General features: G+C 31.5%; 2 protein-coding genes, 1 long non-coding RNA gene and 2 pseudogenes across 3 annotated transcripts; 3 read left to right on the plus strand and 2 right to left on the minus strand.

Moving 5' to 3' along the window:
• The first annotated feature begins 4086 nt into the window (after window positions 1–4086).
• LOC102668828 (SUN domain-containing protein 5) lies at window positions 4087–6873 on the plus strand. The gene is made up of 4 exons (XM_006591458.4): window positions 4087–4276; window positions 4544–5754; window positions 5868–5953; window positions 6506–6873. The coding sequence occupies exons 1-4, from the start codon at window positions 4087–4089 to the stop codon at window positions 6738–6740; spliced, it is 1722 nt and encodes a 573-aa protein (XP_006591521.2). The 3' UTR covers window positions 6741–6873.
• Window positions 6874–6953: 80 nt separating this feature from the next.
• Window positions 6954–9626, minus strand: LOC100820524 (GDSL esterase/lipase At1g71691-like; annotated as a pseudogene).
• Window positions 9627–9955: 329 nt separating this feature from the next.
• On the plus strand, window positions 9956–11418 carry LOC106795154 (uncharacterized). The gene is made up of 2 exons (XR_001383405.3): window positions 9956–10468; window positions 10632–11418. It is a non-coding gene; the product is annotated as an uncharacterized lncRNA (long non-coding RNA).
• Window positions 11419–12326: 908 nt separating this feature from the next.
• On the plus strand, window positions 12327–13355 carry LOC100776169 (uncharacterized). The gene has a single exon (XM_003538627.5). The coding sequence runs from the start codon at window positions 12619–12621 to the stop codon at window positions 13153–13155; it is 537 nt and encodes a 178-aa protein (XP_003538675.1). The 5' UTR covers window positions 12327–12618; the 3' UTR covers window positions 13156–13355.
• A 2378-nt stretch (window positions 13356–15733) lies between these two features.
• LOC100776702 (GDSL esterase/lipase At4g10955-like) lies at window positions 15734–16983 on the minus strand (annotated as a pseudogene).
• Window positions 16984–17748: the final 765 nt, after the last annotated feature.

Here is a 17748-nt window from a genome sequence, read left to right on the forward strand (position 1 = left end):
TTTCATTTAATATAATTAATGTTTTTCTTAATGATCCGAACTTTGAAACATTCATAATTTTTTTTAATGTAATTTCATATTTTTTTTATTTTTTTAAATATAAATAAAAAAAAATTGTTCGTTTTTTATTTTAAATATAAAAGAATAATATAATTTAATAAAATTAACTAATTTTATTAACAAGTATTAAATACTTTTTTTTTCTTATAATCAAGATTGAATGAAATATTTAAGATTCAAACTCAAAATTATTTTTTAATATCAAAATTAAATCAAAGATAATTTAAAAATATATATTTAATTTAAATTAGTATACTTAATTATATTAATTACAATAATTAACATAAATATTTGTTTTCTTTATATTTAAAACGGGAAAGAATAATGTGACTGGTTGTGCCTGGTAGTGGAACTCGGAAGTGCAGACACGAAAGGTTTCAGACTTGAGAGCTGAAAGGATGAGGAATGAACCATTAACGTCAATTTGCTTTTCCAAACAATTTTTTTATTACCAAATCATGTCTTATTCTCTTCAATAATTAAATATTAATAAGTGTAAAATTCGTCATCCAATAATAAATAAGAGTTTAATAACTCAATTGATGTGAATAATTTGATTATTCAAAAGTGCTACCTCCATTATTAATTTTAATAATTTTATCTTTCTTGTAAGATTTTTACTTAATAATAAAACATTATACTTACTTCGTCTCAAAATAATAATCATTCTAAATCATTTTACATTTTACATTTTACACATAAAGATTTTTTTTACTCATCAAAAAACATAAGAGTAATAATTTTATAAAATTAATATTATATTATCATTAATTTATTTATAAATTTTATTATTTATTATTAATATTATAAGAAATATAAATATATAACTAATATTATATTAAAAAATTAAAATGATAATTATTTTAGGATAATTGGAAGTAATTAATTCTCCCAATTTTAATAGAATATTTATGATGTTTGCTGTTTTACCCTTTATTCATTTCTACTCTACCATAAATGTATATTAATGAATTTTCTCAATTTTGATAAAATATTTATGATGTTTTCTGTTTTATCCTGTATTCATTTCTACTCTACCATAAATGTATATACTCTGCCATAAATGTATATTAATGAATTCTCTCAATTTTAATAAAATATTTATGATGTTTTCTGTTTTATCCTTTATTCATTTCTACTCTACCGTAAATGTATATACTCTACCATAAATGTATATTAGTTTCTTTCATTTTTACTTATGATAGATGTGCAAATTAATTAAAAGTTAAATAAGAAATAAGAGTACAATTGAGAAAAGAATGATTAATATTATCTTAAATATTGAGAATGAAAATAAATAAAAACATTTTTTTCAAAATATTGACATTTAAAAAAATGAAAGGAGCACTATCCAACTTATTTGTAAAAGAAAATTAATAGTTATGCACCATCAGTATGAAAATTTTGTACAATTAAAAAAATCATTATTAATATTATTTTTAACGTAATTATTATATAAATTAATAGACTTATATAGCTAGAGTCTTCATCTTCCACATGTTAACATACTGTCACATTTTATCCTAAAAAAATTCCAAGTGTTATCTTTCAAATGTTTTTTTCATCTCCATTAAATCATCGATTTACATTACTTTAAAATTTAAGCAATGATCAATTTAATATCTACACTATATACTAAATAATTTGCACCCAGAGTCCTCATCTACTACATCTCAATATATTGATGCATTTTTTTAGCATAAAAATCATATTGTCATCTTCTCCATATTTTTGTATCTCCATTATTGATTGACATTAATTTAATATTTAAGCGACAATTTATTTAAAATTGATTATTATTTACTGGAAGGATTTAGTATGAAAAATAATCTAAATAGCATTTTGATTGATGATTGATTTAAAATGAATAATTGTTTAGAAAATAATTTAATATGAATTTTATCTATGAAAATAATTTAATATGGAATTGAATATATAGTTTATTTACAAATATAATTTAATAGCATTTTAATGGAAACAATTTAAAATGGACTACTAATTTAAAATGCCATTATATACGCGAATAATTTTATATGACATTTATTTATAAAAATAATTTAACGTGGAATTTATTCTTAGGGACAATTCAATTTGAAATGGTAATGACAATAATGATTGAATATATACAATTAACCTAATTAATGAAAAGTATTATATATAATTTAACTTTATTAAATATAATTATTAAATGTCTCATATTTTTTATAAAATCAATTAAACTAATTAATGTGATTGCTATATATACATGGTTAAGATAATTATCTGTATTTATTATTATAATTTATATTTTTATCAAATGTAATGGGGTTTTATATGATTTAGAGCATTTTGGTGGTCGTAAAAATGAAAGTAAGGGAGCTTTCTTCTACGGAATCATCTTGTATTTCCAGGAATATGAAAGATAAAAATGTTTATTCTCATATTTATTAGATTATTAAAAAATATTCTCAGATATTTTTTCAATTTATACAAGCTAAATCTTCTAATCGATATTTTGACCAAAGAAATTTTTTGAAATTTATTAGTTTTTTTTTATCTTTCTCAAAATATTTTCTTTTTTTAGTCAAAAGTGGAAAACCATTTTGAACTTTATTTGGATTATAAAATATTGTATTTCTATGCATACTATTTATATTATTTGGATTTAAATAAATTGAAATTCTCAATTCTCAATGATGTCTAGCAGATAAAATATTTTCAGGAACAAGTAAATCATAATTATTTTTTTCTTTTTTTTTTGTTATTTTTTGATCTCTTGTTCTTGTAATATATTTATAAAAAAATTTCTTATTAACATGAATTTTTTTTTGGGTATTTGTGATAAATTTTGCGTTTTTTCTTTTAAATTAATGAAACACATATGATTTGATACATAAAAAATAAAAAAGTCACATTCCTATTTTCTAACTTCACTATAAATTCTATTTCTTCTTTTATTATTTTAAAACTTTAAAAATATTTCTAAAAATATTAAAAATTAACCAAACATATTTTTATATATACTAACGAATAACATTCTAAACTACAATATTTTTGTGGATGTGATTCTTAAAAATATAAAATAATTTTGTGAAACAAATGTTTGTCAAGAATTTAAATCTCACACCAAACATTAATAAGAAGAGAAAAATACAATTAAATATTTTCTAAACAAAATATTTTATCATGTCAATTGTCATTAACATTATTAACATTACTGCCAATAAGTGAAAGAAAATGTGAAATTTTATAAGTTTGAAGTGAAAATACGTAAAAAAAATAATTATGGGCTTATTTGAAAGTAGGGGACTAAAAAAATAGTTTTCTTTTTTAATTTTTGAAACCAATTTGACTGACTATTATAATACTAAAATGACTGGTACTTTATAATTTCAGTAACTATTTTGTCATTTTATTTATTTGAGGGATCAATTCAATCGTTTATCACAACTTTAAGCACCGATTAATAATGTATAATTTGGGGACCATCTTGTTATTTTATTAATTTTAGAGAAAAGAGAAAATATAAGAAAGCGAACTAATAATCTTCTAAACTAAAAAACAAATAGAAATAATTTTAAAAAAACCATAAATTATACGCAGCAAAAAATTGTTAACATAATTTTATAAGAAAATATTTAAATTAGTATTTTAGAATCTTAGTTATATAAAAAGGAAAAAACAAACAAACAAACAATGAACTAACCTTAAACTTGTCAAAAAGGAGGTTAACTAAGATTAAAATTTGCACGTGGTAGTCAAAATTATAGTTGAACGATTAAATAATTAATCCAAACAAAACAGGAATCAAGGGAAAGAAGGTGGAGTGGAAAATTACCGGGAATAGATGGTAGCGGAAGTTTTGATGTTGCTTGCGGTTAAAGGACGATACAAGAGTAATTGGTGGGAGTGGCCGTTAAGTCCTATTTCTCCGCCTTTCTCTATTTAAACGCCCAGTTATTCCACTCTTTCTTTTTGCCACGAAAATTTCTCTGTTTCTCTTTTGTTCTGGCTTCCATCAATATTCAATCAATCATCGGTGTGCCGATGAAACTGAAACATGAAGAATCATCATCACCATCATCTTCTTGTTCATCATCATCATCACCCATCAAATTCCTAATGTCAAGGCATCAATGCAATACCAGCATTTTTGGCCTCTCTTTCTCCTTCATTTTCTCCCTATGGTGCCTCCTCCTCTTCTACATCAAGCTTCGCCTTGTTCATGGCACTGGAGGTCTGCTCCACTTCCCTTTTCACTTTTTATATCTAACCCTTCATTTTTTTTATTTATTATTTTCATACATTGCAATCATATATGGTCATGCACATATTTTTCTTATTACCATGTTTTCTATTGAGATATCTGCCTCGTTTTTATGATTTTGCAATTATAGGAAATGATAACATCCATGACCATGACCTTGCATGCATGCCATATTATTATTATTCATTCTTATTAATGTCACTAATCCTTGCATGATGTTTTTTTCCACAAATGCAGCTATGTTAGAGTTCAATGAATCAGGTAGCTCCAACAACAGTCTTGGTCAGAAACTTTCAAAACCCTCCAACTCAATTCCCGAAACAACTAGTTTAGAACAAATGTTTTGGCACGTTTTAGGCAACGGTAGTAATTTGGTGTGCAAACCACAACCTCCACAAGAGGTAAACAAACTTAAACAAATTCCTGATGAGAAACTTCATCATCACAATTACGATGAATCTCGAGCGCAAGAAAAAACAAAGGTCATGGACTCTGCGCTTGTTAACATAACTCACAGGCTTGAATCTGATGGTTCTGTGTACAACTATGCCTCTGAGTCCAAAGGTGCAAAGGTGGTGGCCCATAATAAGGAGGCCAAAGGTGCAAAAAATATACTCGGGAAGGATCATGACAAGTACCTGAGAAACCCTTGTTCTGTTGAAGGAAAATTTGTTGTTATTGAGCTCTCAGAAGAGACCTTGGTTGATTCTGTGAAGATTGCAAACTTTGAGCATTATTCTTCTAACTTCAAGGAATTTGATTTGTCAGGAAGTTTGAGCTATCCAACTGAAGAATGGAGCATGCTGGGAAACTTCATTGCTGCCAATGTCAAGCATGCACAGAGCTTTAAGCTGCCTGAACCCAAATGGGCAAGGTATTTAAAGTTGAGCTTGATTAGACATTATGGATCCGAGTTTTACTGCACACTGAGTCTTGTAGAAGTTTATGGGATCAATGCGATAGAGCGGATGCTTAAGGATCTAATTGTTGCTTCTGTGGCATCCATTCCTGATAAGTTGCCTGTTCATAATATCACTGACCACTCTTCTTTGAAATCAGAAGATGGTCAAATTGACAGAAATGGAAAAAAAGTTGATACTAAGAATGATACTGTGGCTGCTGAGATATCAAGCAATGATACCGCTAGAGAGTTTGATGCAGAAGCAGTAAAAACAACGATGACTGCAAACTTGATTCTTGATCCTGTATTAGAACTTAGACAACAGCTAAATGGTAGGGTAGCAGGTGACACTGTTCTGAAGATTTTGATGCAGAAAGTGAAGTCAGTGGAGGTGAATTTATCTGTCCTTGAGGATTACATCAAAGAATTGAACAGGAGACAAGGGGTTAAATTACTGGATCTTGACAAAGAGTTCTCCAGATTATCAGAATGCCTTGGACAAAGCAAGTCAGAGATCAAAGACCTATGGCAGTGGAACACAAATATGGTGGGTTACCATGTGCCTCCGAGCCTGTACCTTTCCTCTTTTTGTCTTCTCATCATGTGTCACTCTCAATTTCTTCTATGCATTTACAATTCTTGGTCTGTTTCATTTTCCAGGAAAAAGGAATATCTGAGGCTGAGTCTTGGAAAGATGCTGTCTCATCTCAACTTAATGAAATAGCCAGAGAAAATAGCATGCTAAGGTTAGTATAGATCATTTTGATAACTTTGACTGAAAGCTATCTATCGCAATATTGGTTTTTCAAATTCACATGTCTTAGAGAATCTCCAATTGGAGTTGCTTATGGGGTTCTTAATTAAGAACTAGTTCTTATATAGTTACATTGTTGGAGTAATTGACATGGGAATTTTTGTTTGTTTGTATAAGCAATGGTTCTTAACAGTTCTTAAGAATTGTGAGACAATTTTAGAACCCATTTTAAGTTCTTAAGTGCACCATACTAGTGAAAACTTTTAAAATTCTTAAATCTCACGTGACATTGTAGGCCTCAACAAAAGTGAGTTAAGATGCTATTGTAACAAATTTGAAATCAACTCGTGTTAGTCATTTCCATCCCTGCTTGCTCATATTGTTGACACTAATACTTCTCTCTGGTGAACAACCCTGGTTTTACAGCATTTTGTAATAGAAGATTGCTTTTTCCTTACCATTGCTTCAGTGATATTTCTCTCTTTCCTATATACTTTTTCTCCGGTCTGGTGATTGACATGTCATTCATACACTTTCATTTCAGATCAGACGTTCGAAAGGTTGCAAGTAATCAAGCAAATATGGAAAGCAAAGAACTTGCTGTATTAGCAACGAGTCTTGTTTTTGTGTGCCTTGCCGTTCTCAAGATAGTTTCAGTACACATGTTGACGTTTTCTGCATCATACAATGCAGATAAGGTGCGCCAGACAATTAGAGGATGGGTTACATTATTTGTATGCTGTAGTGTAACAATATTCATTATATTGTTTTATAGCTAGGCCATTCTATAGTTAATGTTTAAAGTTGTCACGTAGTAAAGCCATTTTTGTTACTGTACTGCAACATGCAAAAGAAGTGGTTCCAGATGCTCTAGCTTCACTTCCATAGGTTGCAATGCAACTATGCAGTGAGATGCTGATGCTGAACTCTTTTTTCAGTGCCTATTAGGTCATTACTTTTCAGTACTTGAAAAGATTTTATGCACGGAGAAGTTTTTGGTAGTATTAATATTTGATTACATTGTAAATTTACAACGTTATATGTATATACACTAACTCTCTTCAGCAACATGTGCAAAAAAAAAAAAAAAACCTACTTATAAGTAGAGCCATTGAGTATCAAACACTTATGTGCAAAAAGTGGAGTAATCTAACATCACAATATCATTTTGGCATCCTATTTACCATGTCCTCCAAGCTCATAGGATAGCACATTTAAGTGTGCCAGCCATTCCATATATTGTCTGTCAGAATGGCATTCACTGCATAAGTTGGATGAAACCGATCCCACCAGATATGGTAGGAGGCATTACTGCATGCCATTTCCGGTGATAAGCACATGATCCAGCCCTTGTACTTCCCCAATCCACAGCAGGCCTCGCTCGTGATACTAAAGCCTAATTATGGGAGGTAAAGCAGAGTAAGATGTCATGTTAAATGCTACAGAAATTCCCTAATACACTGAGAGGTATAAAAACAAAAAAAATACTAGTAGTACCATAACGTTCATGATACTTTAAAATATCCATGGAACCTTCTAACACGTCACAGAAGATGATATTGGCACCAGGGAGCTCCTCAACAAGATTTTCAACCATGTACCTCGTGAGAAAGTTAAATTCAACGGCCAAGAATTTATCTGCTCAGCACATTCTCCATTTCCACTGCCGTACTGCCACAAGTAGTAAGTGGCACATCCAATAGGGGCAAGTCCCGTGATCACCACTTTCCTGACATTTAAATTGCATAAGTTCTACGTCACCGAGGATAATGTATCAGTTAGGAGTCAGTTTCAGTTGCTGCTGTGTGCAGAAGAGTCAAGAAAATTTCAAAAAATGTATAAAATTACATGAAAATATTGAACATGTCCAGAAAAATAAGTGTTAGGTTAATCAGGCTAAGCGTGTGCAAAACTGCAAATTGCAATGCTATGCACACTAAAGGTGCAAAAGCCCCAAGACGATCCAATAATTTGCTAGTTTAGAAGCATTACTTTTATAGACATTTTCTAAACAATGTCTTAACTGAACCTGTCCTAGTAGAACTAGGTATGTACAATACAGGTACAGGTGAAAATTGAACTAGATTTTGTATATAAAATAATAAAATAAAAAAGGTAAAGAGGGTATGCTCTGACTCAGTTAAGGTGGGGTGAAAAATAAAATGAAAAAGTTGGAGAAAATAAAATTATTACGTAATAAACATGTCCCAACCTTTTTTTTTTCATTACTAGACATTACATTTTACATAAAAAGTTTAAATATCTAAGTGTTTATTATTTTTATTTTTTAAAATTTAAATGGACTAACTCCCATTGTGACCATGGATAAGTATGGACTTATGTTTATGCGTCAAACATGTCTCAAGAAAGAGTGTCTTTTGACACGCGAACATGACACCAAAATAATGCATTTGAGCTTTAATTATAAAATGGATTAATGATGAATAGCAAGATTTTTTTTTTAAAAAGAAAGTATAATGGATGAGAAAATAAATCTAAAGAGCATTTAGCTTTATCTCTCGCTTGAGTGAAGATGGTAAAAAGTGGTTGAAATTCCAGGGTAGGTAGCAAATAGTAAATAATGTAGACGTTGATTCCAATAGAAATATAGAAGACAAAATTGGATATGAGATTGGTTGCAGCATCCTCGCCCATTTTGAATATAAACTGCTGAAGTGTGTCTGTAAATTGCTGAATTTGCTGAGGGAGATATGCTGTCCCTGCATCAATTTATATGAACTTACAACGTGTTTTCAATTGGTAGGAAAAGAAAAATGAAGTGAATGAAACAAACCAATTAAGAGCCACTAGAGAGAATAATGCCAGCACCAGCAGAAGCGTAGTTTACCCCTTTAATCATATCCTCCACAACCCCTGTCTGCACAAGATAACTTGGCACAAAAGGAAGCCCAAGACGCTGAGCTGATGCCAAAATTATCATTATCATAAATACTAACATTTACTTTAATTCAAGAAAAATAATAAACTAATAAAAAATAACATGTGTGAATTTGTTATAAAGATAGGATCTTTATTCACCAAGATAATCGACGGGGATCCTTCCGTTGGAGAATCTTCCGGCGGGTTGGTGGGTGTCGAAATCTTTTCCGTAAGGAAGGTGATCGGGGCGCGCGCGAAGGTGCCCAGAAAATTGTTGGTTCCGCAATCAACGGAGGAATCTCCGATGACGAACAGCGCCGGCGCTAAAGGAACATGAGAAGAAAAAGGTGCGGTTGAGGGAGGAGGAGGATCTTGGAATTGAAGCAAGGCTCTTGATCCTACAAATGTGGAAGATAGTATTACAGTAGATAAAAGGTACACAACAGAGATTCAAGTTTTGAACCTCTCAGTCTCAGAAATGTTATGTTCACTTCTTTTGGCGGGTAACAATATGCCAATCACACCAAATGCCAAAAGGAAGCCCGTTCCAATCTTGGCCAGAAATCTTCTTCGGCCCATGTCTAGATGAATAAGGTGCCATGGAAAATTGGACCAAAATAAATAAAAGAAAAATAAAATCCCTTCATTAATTAATTGTTAAATAAATCTCGTTACATAAAAAAGGTAAGGATACATTGAAAAAACAGTATCTACTTGACACGTGTGCATCTGCACACCCTAAAAAGAATTATAATTATTCAGATGTCATTTTCTTTTTCTGGTGGGTACCGCTGGCTGGATAGTATAGGCATAGGCAAATCCATATTTTTTTTTAAACAGCCTTCACAATAAAAATATGTTTAGGTAATGAGAGTGTCTCCATGAGGCTTCCCAAAAACGTATCTTAGGAGGACACGGTGGTGGATGTGGATATATTTATTTATAAATTAAATTAAATAAATAATAATAAGACTATTTATTGAGATTGTCGTTGGTTCATTTCAAAACGTTGTGATTGACACGTGGATCATACGTGGTGGGACCAATGGCACATGAAGTGCAATGATATAGGAAAGTAAAATTTACCAACTTTTCTTTCTGTTGCTAAATTACATTATTAGTGTACCTTAAACTACATTATTAGTGTACCTTAAACTACATTATTAGTCATAATGCAAGAGAGCAGATAAGATCGGCCCTCGCAGGAATTAGTTAAAATAATCCTATCTATCTTCTGAATCTGCTTCCATTTAAGCTCTCACCCTTCCAACACTTCTCCTTGATTCTTTCCCCTTGATAAGAATCCACTCTCGATTGCTACCATTCCAAATTCAAGCTTCTTACGAGAGATTCGTTCATTGCTTCTTCTTTTTTTCCTTTCATTTTATACGGCATACAGCACCAGACTTTCCTTCATGGGCATGGCAATTTTTCCATAAAAATTCGTTTTTTATTTCCTCTCTTTTTTTAATTTTTTATTTGGGTCTTTTCGATCACTTTGATTGAAAGACCTTTTTCTTCTTGGTTAGTTTTTGTTAGAAATATTTGTTGATGAAATTCAAATCCACAACCTCTCCCAGCTATTCCTTTCATACCTTTTTAACTACTAGATCAATCTTATATATCCGTATGGCAATTATTTTTGTTTTATATATTTTCAAGATTCTTATAAATCATTATCCAAAGAGATTGTTTATTTACATATCTGATTAGTCCATAAAAAAATGGTCAAGGAGTGTCAACATATGTTGTTGGGTATTGCATTGACACAATGTTTATTGTCTCTGCAGTTTGAGGATTGCACATTTGATTGGCTTTACTGGTCCCAAGCACGTGAGCCTTACTCCCCTGATAGGGTTGATTATATCAAATCTCTGGATGCGGAGAAAGACACAGAGCTTCTGAAATATTACGGGTGGAATGTCCCGGTTGAGTGTGCACGAACACTCCGCATCTCCACAATTTTATTGAAGAAAGGGGTTGACAGAGGCCTCACTCCCTATGAAATTGGAAGCATTATGTCTAGGGAAAATTTGAACAAGGAATCTGTAATCGACGAGATTATTTGTGAAGCCCAAGAATCATTGCTACCTGGCATGGAGGAATATGTGTTTCTTGAATCTGTCTCCCAGATCATGGATTCCCGCTTGATAAGCTTTCAAAATAGACTCTCTGGGATTCCTAGTTATATTATATAATAACAATAATATATATTTGGATGTATTAAGTGAATACTATAGTCCATATTTGGATGGACTGCACAGACTATTTAAAGTGGGGTTAGCTAGGTGCGTTCTGGACAATATAGGTCTTGAAGCTCTTGCTCCTCTCTCATTCATACACTTCCGTGAACTGTTTTTCAGAATTTTATTGCCATGTGGAACAGAAGTTAAAAGGTTCTGATAAGATGTGTTTTCCACTAAGATTTTTATGTATTTTAGGTTTGTGTGAGGGTTAACACAGGAGTTGGATGGATACCTTGTGTATAGTTGTAATATGTTTAGAAGCTTCATAAGGGGCATTTTACTCATAAAAATATATTATTGATGCCTGCTATTTATTAGGCATTTTTACTCATGATCCAAGTATCCTTACTAATTGCTTATTATTTACTTGTTGTTGCCTCTTATATTTTCTAAAGGCTTAAATCTGTTTAAGGACCATGATAAATCATTATATTTAAAGTCTTTTCTAAATTAGAGAAACAAATAAAAAATTACAACTCAAAATTTGAAATCAAGGACACTTCTTGATAAATGATCATTAAACTTTTATTTTGGACTATGGATGGTCTAAATAATAATAATTGTCAATTTAATCTTAACAATAATGTGTGGTTCAGATTAATAATGCAGCTTGGTCCATGTGTAATAAGTTTTCAGTGTAGCCTCATTGTCCAATTGGTCAAGAATAACTGAAGTTCAACAAGTTGAAGAGAAGGAAACCCATAAAACAAAGTTGAATAAGGCGGAAGGTACAACAAGGAAACTTCATCTTTATGTAGTGGCCGATGGCAAAACGTTAAAATAGCAAGTAAATATTTACCCAAAATAGTACTAATAGATCACTAGGATAAAAAAAGAAAGGTAAATACAAAATAACCTTCCTCAACCTGTCAAAATATTGCAATGGACACAAAATTATGGGACCACTTGTAATAAAATCCCAAAATCAAATATATCAATCAACATAAGATCTAAATTGGCCAGTCCATGTATAAGTCAAATGGGCCGATCCAACAAACTAGATTCGAATCAAGTAATCAACAAGAATAATCATTCACATTCATTAATTCTGACGAGAGGGCGAGATTTTTTTATTTTTTATTTAGCTCCGTAATTAATTCGAGTCTGGTAAAAAGCTGGTAATTGATCTTCACGACAAGGGGGATCAATCAGTCTCGCCTCAGGCCAAAAAAGAAAACCATTATTTCAACAGAGACTCTCACAAAAAAACAAGTGATAGGATAAGAGGGAGTGAGGGACCCAAACACATAAATAATATTGAACCCAATGTCCGTAAAATTGAAAAATTCTCACTCTAGCTTATAAACTATATAAATTTTAGAGATTAATGTAAACTTTTGTATAATAGGTCCAAAGCAAGACAAAAAGATTACAGGTAAACAGAATTGGATTGAAGGGAAAAAAACAAATAATAAAAGTTTTACTTAGCTAATTTTTGCACACACTCCATGTGCCCGTGGCAGTGGCTTTTGCTTTGTTTTGTTTCACTTTGCCACATCCATCCTCACATCATCACATCACCGAGCGAGCCATGGCGAAGCCCGAGAGCCGCACCAACTTGGCTTCGTGTTTCGTTGCCACCATTTTCTTGATCTTTCTTCTCATTGTCGTCTTCATCGTTTACTTCACTGTGTTCAAGCCGCAGGACCCCAAAATCGCTGTGAGCGCCGTCCAGATCCCTTCCTTCTCCGCGACTAACGGCACCGTCAACTTCACGTTCTCACAGTACGCCTCCGTTAGGAACCCTAACCGAGGCACGTTCTCGCACTACGACAGCTCGCTCCAGCTTCTCTACTACGGCAGACAGGTCGGCTTCATGTTCGTTCCCGCCGGCAGGACTCAGTACATGGCCGCCACCTTCACCGTCCAGTCCTTCCCCTTGGGCCTCGGTCCCCCCTTCGTTGATGGGCCCAGTAATGTGGGGCCCACGATGGAGATCGAGTCGAGGATTGAGATGGCGGGGCGCGTGAGGGTGTTGCACCTCTTCAGTCGTCACGTGGAGGCCAAAGCTCAATGCAGGGTCGCCATCGCCATCACCGATGGATCCGTATTAGGTTTTCGGTGCTAATTTAGCAGTAATTCTTTCTTTCTTTCACCTTTTTCCTTCTGTACCTGTAAATTACTACTACTGTAACAGTAGGTGTCAGCGTAAAATCCTAAATTTTTCATCAAGGGTTTACCAAATTAGCGTTATTAGGAGCTAAATTCATCATCCAAATGTTTAGTAGCAGGAACTATCTAAATTTAATAATAAATTATCTTTCAAAATTATTGAAAATAGTATAAGGGATTTTCTTCCTTGAATTCAAGTTGCAGACTTGCAGGTCACTTAAAGGATGGTAAATAAAATGTCTCTTTTTTTTTTTTTTCTTTTTTACACAGCAAAGTAGGACCACTTTTGTTGTCTCGTTTAATTTTCACAGTATTTTTAAATGTATATATGCTGAAAAAAAGAAGATAGAGACAATTGTATATAATATAAATATTAGTTATGGTATCAATTATTTGATGTTTAAATAATTAAATTACTTTAAAGTTACAAGTCAACTAAGAAAGTGAATAGGAACTACGGGTTTAAAAGGAAAAAGAGGATTTTTTTTTTTCCTTTTGTGAGCTGAAGCAAACCCGGATGCACGTTCGATAGTATACTTTTTTTAGTAAATTACTTTACCTTTTTATTTTGTATTTCGTATAAAAAAAAACTTTTTCATTTGTAAAATCTAGACAAAGTTCCATTTATTTTTTACACACTATAAACATCTCATCCTATTTTATAAATGCATTATAATTAAATCTCTTTATTGTACATGATAAAACTTTTAAAATATAATTAGTATAACACAAATGATATGATTTTTTTCAAAAGATCACATGTATATTTTATGAAAGATAATTTTGTTTGAATCAAATAGGAATTCCTCATGGACAACAAAGATTTACATTTAAATACTTAACCTAGTTGCATATTTAAATGTTGAACTCAAAAGTAAAAGTCTTAAATATTAAATATGTTTTTAATCTATGATATATATTTGAATTTTATGTTTGATTCATGATAAATTATTTTTATTTTATGATATTTGAAAAATTTTGTTTTATGATAGTTGAAACTTTTTTTTTAGAAGAATGTAGTAAAGACATAAATCTTGTGATTAAATATTTATAATTATCGTCAATAGTATAGCAGTATACTTTTTAAAGAAAAGGACGACAAGGCTGCAAAGTATGATATGGCAGGTAAACAAATGGAATATTGAACTTCACGAGAATAACGTTAATTGCAGCCACTTAAGTGCTCTTTGTATAAACTTTTTTATAAGCACCCACAGTGATAAGAAAAGAAAGTAAAATTAATTGAGTTTATTCCTTAAAAATAACATATGAACGAAGTTCTTTCATTTAACTTGATCATCAAAGTTCAAAACTGATAGCTGTTGAGGATGGTCACAATCCAGGTTTGACTTTTTTTTTTAATAGCAAGAGGAGTTAAATCGAGGAGAAAATTTGTTTCTTCATGGTTGCTGATTAGTATGGAATCGTTGAGGAAGGGCAAGACTTAATGTGTGTTAGATACACTATCTTTAAGGATTGCACAAGACAGAGACACAGTCTGAAGTCTAAAAGACGTTAATTATTACCTTTCTTTCCCTTCTTATATATATATTTTTTCTTTTATCCACGTCAATTTCTAAAAGTGTATATCTACAAACTCAATTTCTGTAATTCTTTTTTATTATCTATTTAATACAATCTTATTTTTATTGCCCTTTTTTATGTTTAATTGTTTATTATGGTGTGACAATCATTTATATAGTATTTAGGAGATAATGTATTAAAAAATAGTTATTTTATGAAAAACTGGAAAAGGGTATCTGAATGAAACCATTGCTAGAAATAAATAAATTAATATTCGTTTAGCTTATTTTATTCATCTCTAATTTTAATGTGATTTATTATTTTTATCTTTCCAAATAAATTTAGAAAAAAAATAAATTAGGTTCTTGCGGAAAATCAAAGATAGAGTATTATAGTAAATATAGGTGGAAACTGAAATATCATTAGATAAAGAAAATCATCAACATTACATCACAAGTAGTTTTGACATGTTAGATTCCAACATATTTGTATTCTAAATTATGTTTTTATTATTATCTAATCTTTTACTTTTCTTAATTTTAAACCTTGAGAAGTTTCACAAAGTTACTGTAGCTTTGGTTCATCGGGAAGCAAAATGATTCAGCTAATTTTCCTGTTGATGGTCTGCATTAGTTTGTTAGATGAGGGATTGGTCACTCTTTATTTCCATTCTTATTGTTGATCTCTTCTTTCCTAGTGTACCAAAAAAAAAATCTATTATCTCCATCAATATAAAAGTGCCAACAGCATTTATAACATGCACCGTTCATTTCCAAAATTAACTTCACATGGAAAACCAGAGACAGCATAATTAAAGTCAATATACAATTATGCATACATCCACCAACATAATATCAGTGTGTTTGGATTCACGGTGAAGACCCAAAAATCACATGAAATACATGAAAATCTAGAAGCAACAATGAATTGTTTTGCTTTCAATGGTAATCAATCCAACCTTATTGTGCTAGTATTCCAAACACACACTATAACAACTACAAGAATTATTATTAGTATTGGTAGAGCTTGGATTCCAGGCGTAAGTCAGGTTTCCACCACTGGGGAATCCCATGAGCTTCTTTGAAATCCCTTGCAGGAGTATAATTAACTGTCACAGAAGCTGAAGGAATGAGGTGAAGGGGTTCATCAGATTCCTTCCCCGACGCACCCATCAGTAGACAACCAAGGGAGGTTTGAGTGGCTAACTTTTCGATGTTTCCTGCACCAATCTCCTCCATTTTTCTTCTGTGCTCAAAGTATCCAACATACCCAGAGCAGATATTGTCAGATGGATTCACAAATAAGCATGGGACCCAGGCCGACAAAGCAGCAAATGGATCAAAGGACAAAATTCTTCTTCTGCTTAGCCTTCATAGCAATGGTAAGTCCAGCTGTTACAACACTGCCAGCAAATCTAAGCCCATGTTTCAATTTCTTGTCCTTAATTCCCTCAATTGGAGCAGATACATATGGAGGGTTGAAGAGAAAAGACTCCATAAATATGCCAGTCTTGGCCATGGTTTTCCTGGTGAGCATTGCCATTGCTGATCCTAGCGAGTGGCCGGCTAACCAGATATTGGAAGCACCCACAGTAGCCACCAAATTTCAAACATCTTGGATAGCTATCTCAACACGTGAAGTTTGATGAAGCCCATTTCACACAAAGTTGATATCCAACTCAATGTCACAGGAAACTGAGCCTGCCTTGGTTATAGTTCCTCGGAAGGCAATTACATAACGTGGACCTCTACGTAAGGTGTCATTGCACATAGATGATGGAGGCTTGAACTCATGAATGGCAGCAAAGATGGAAGCATCAACATCAACAACAAGTGTACGAAGCAACTGAATGTGAAAGAACGCCCACCAAGGCAGTGCAAGAGCATCAGAACCTTCACGCTGTTCTTGCCTGTCCTTCTCTAGAACATAAACACATTGGACCAAACTAGCAGCAACTGACTTTCGATGATATGCATTATCCCTAAATACAATGGTGGAATCTTTATCAGCTATTAACAAAATCCCAACAGCAAAAAAAACACAGATGCAACTTTTAGGATTCCAAATATTCTTAATCAAGTCAGCTAATATTGCAATATTGAAACTTTATGTCCAAAAAGAAGAATAATCTAACTCTACTAGGTCTTTGATAAACTGAGTACTGTGTAAAATCTCCAAAGAAGATAAATAGTTGAAAGAAGACATATCTTGATGTAAACATGCTATTATGAACAATACTGCATCGAACATCAAGGCACATTAGACATGACGAAGAATCGCTACAAATACACAACATAACAAAGATATTGTGTTTTGATCTGTTCAACACAAGAACAAAGTTCATGTAATTTAATGGGTTTTAAATATTTATGAGATGTATGATTATTAAAATCTTCTCTTCATATAGAAAAGAATAACTCTTTCAAAATTTCATTTTTTAATTTCTAAATTAAATTTTAATATTTTTTTAAAAAATATCAGTAGCTAAGAATGACATTACATCACAATATAAATGATTTATCATAAATGTAAAATGTAATTTTTATATATTAAAAAATATGGATTTGTTATGAATTTTAATTATAATATAATTTATATATTGAAAAATAATATTTTTAAAACCAGCCTGAATTTATTTTATAATTTTTAATATTATATACTATTTAAAATTTATAAAATTATAAAATTCAGGATCTAAAAAATTATAAATTAATATAAATGACTAAATCATATGTTTTGTGAGATAAAAGTTGACAATAGTTGACAAAATAATTGACACTTCTGTGAAAATATTTAAACATGTAATTTTATTTATCTTTAAAATATTTTAGATTAACATTTAAAAATAAAAAAGATTGGTTCAAAGTGACATGTTTATCACCAATTTTGGATCCATTCTTTACTAATTTTCACGAGTTGAAGTGCCCCAATTATTTTTAGTGTTTGACTTTGTCACCATATTGATCTCTAATGAAACCAATGGTTTCAATTCAATTTTCAAAATAGTATTCAAAACTATTTATTT

This window comes from Glycine max, chromosome 11 (assembly GCF_000004515.6).
Source record: "Glycine max cultivar Williams 82 chromosome 11, Glycine_max_v4.0, whole genome shotgun sequence".
Lineage (NCBI taxonomy): Eukaryota > Viridiplantae > Streptophyta > Magnoliopsida > Fabales > Fabaceae > Glycine > Glycine max.

Excerpts from the sequence above, each read along its gene's own strand:
- LOC102668828 (XM_006591458.4), top strand. The coding sequence starts at position 4,087 with ATGAAACTGAAACATGAAGAATCATCATCACCATCATCTTCTTGTTCA. Across the intron at positions 4,277-4,543 it reads CCTTGTTCATGGCACTGGAG|CTATGTTAGAGTTCAATGAA; the intron begins GTCTGCTCCACT and ends CCACAAATGCAG. Across the intron at positions 5,755-5,867 it reads GGCAGTGGAACACAAATATG|GAAAAAGGAATATCTGAGGC; the intron begins GTGGGTTACCAT and ends TTCATTTTCCAG.
- LOC100776169 (XM_003538627.5), top strand. The coding sequence starts at position 12,619 with ATGGCGAAGCCCGAGAGCCGCACCAACTTGGCTTCGTGTTTCGTTGCC.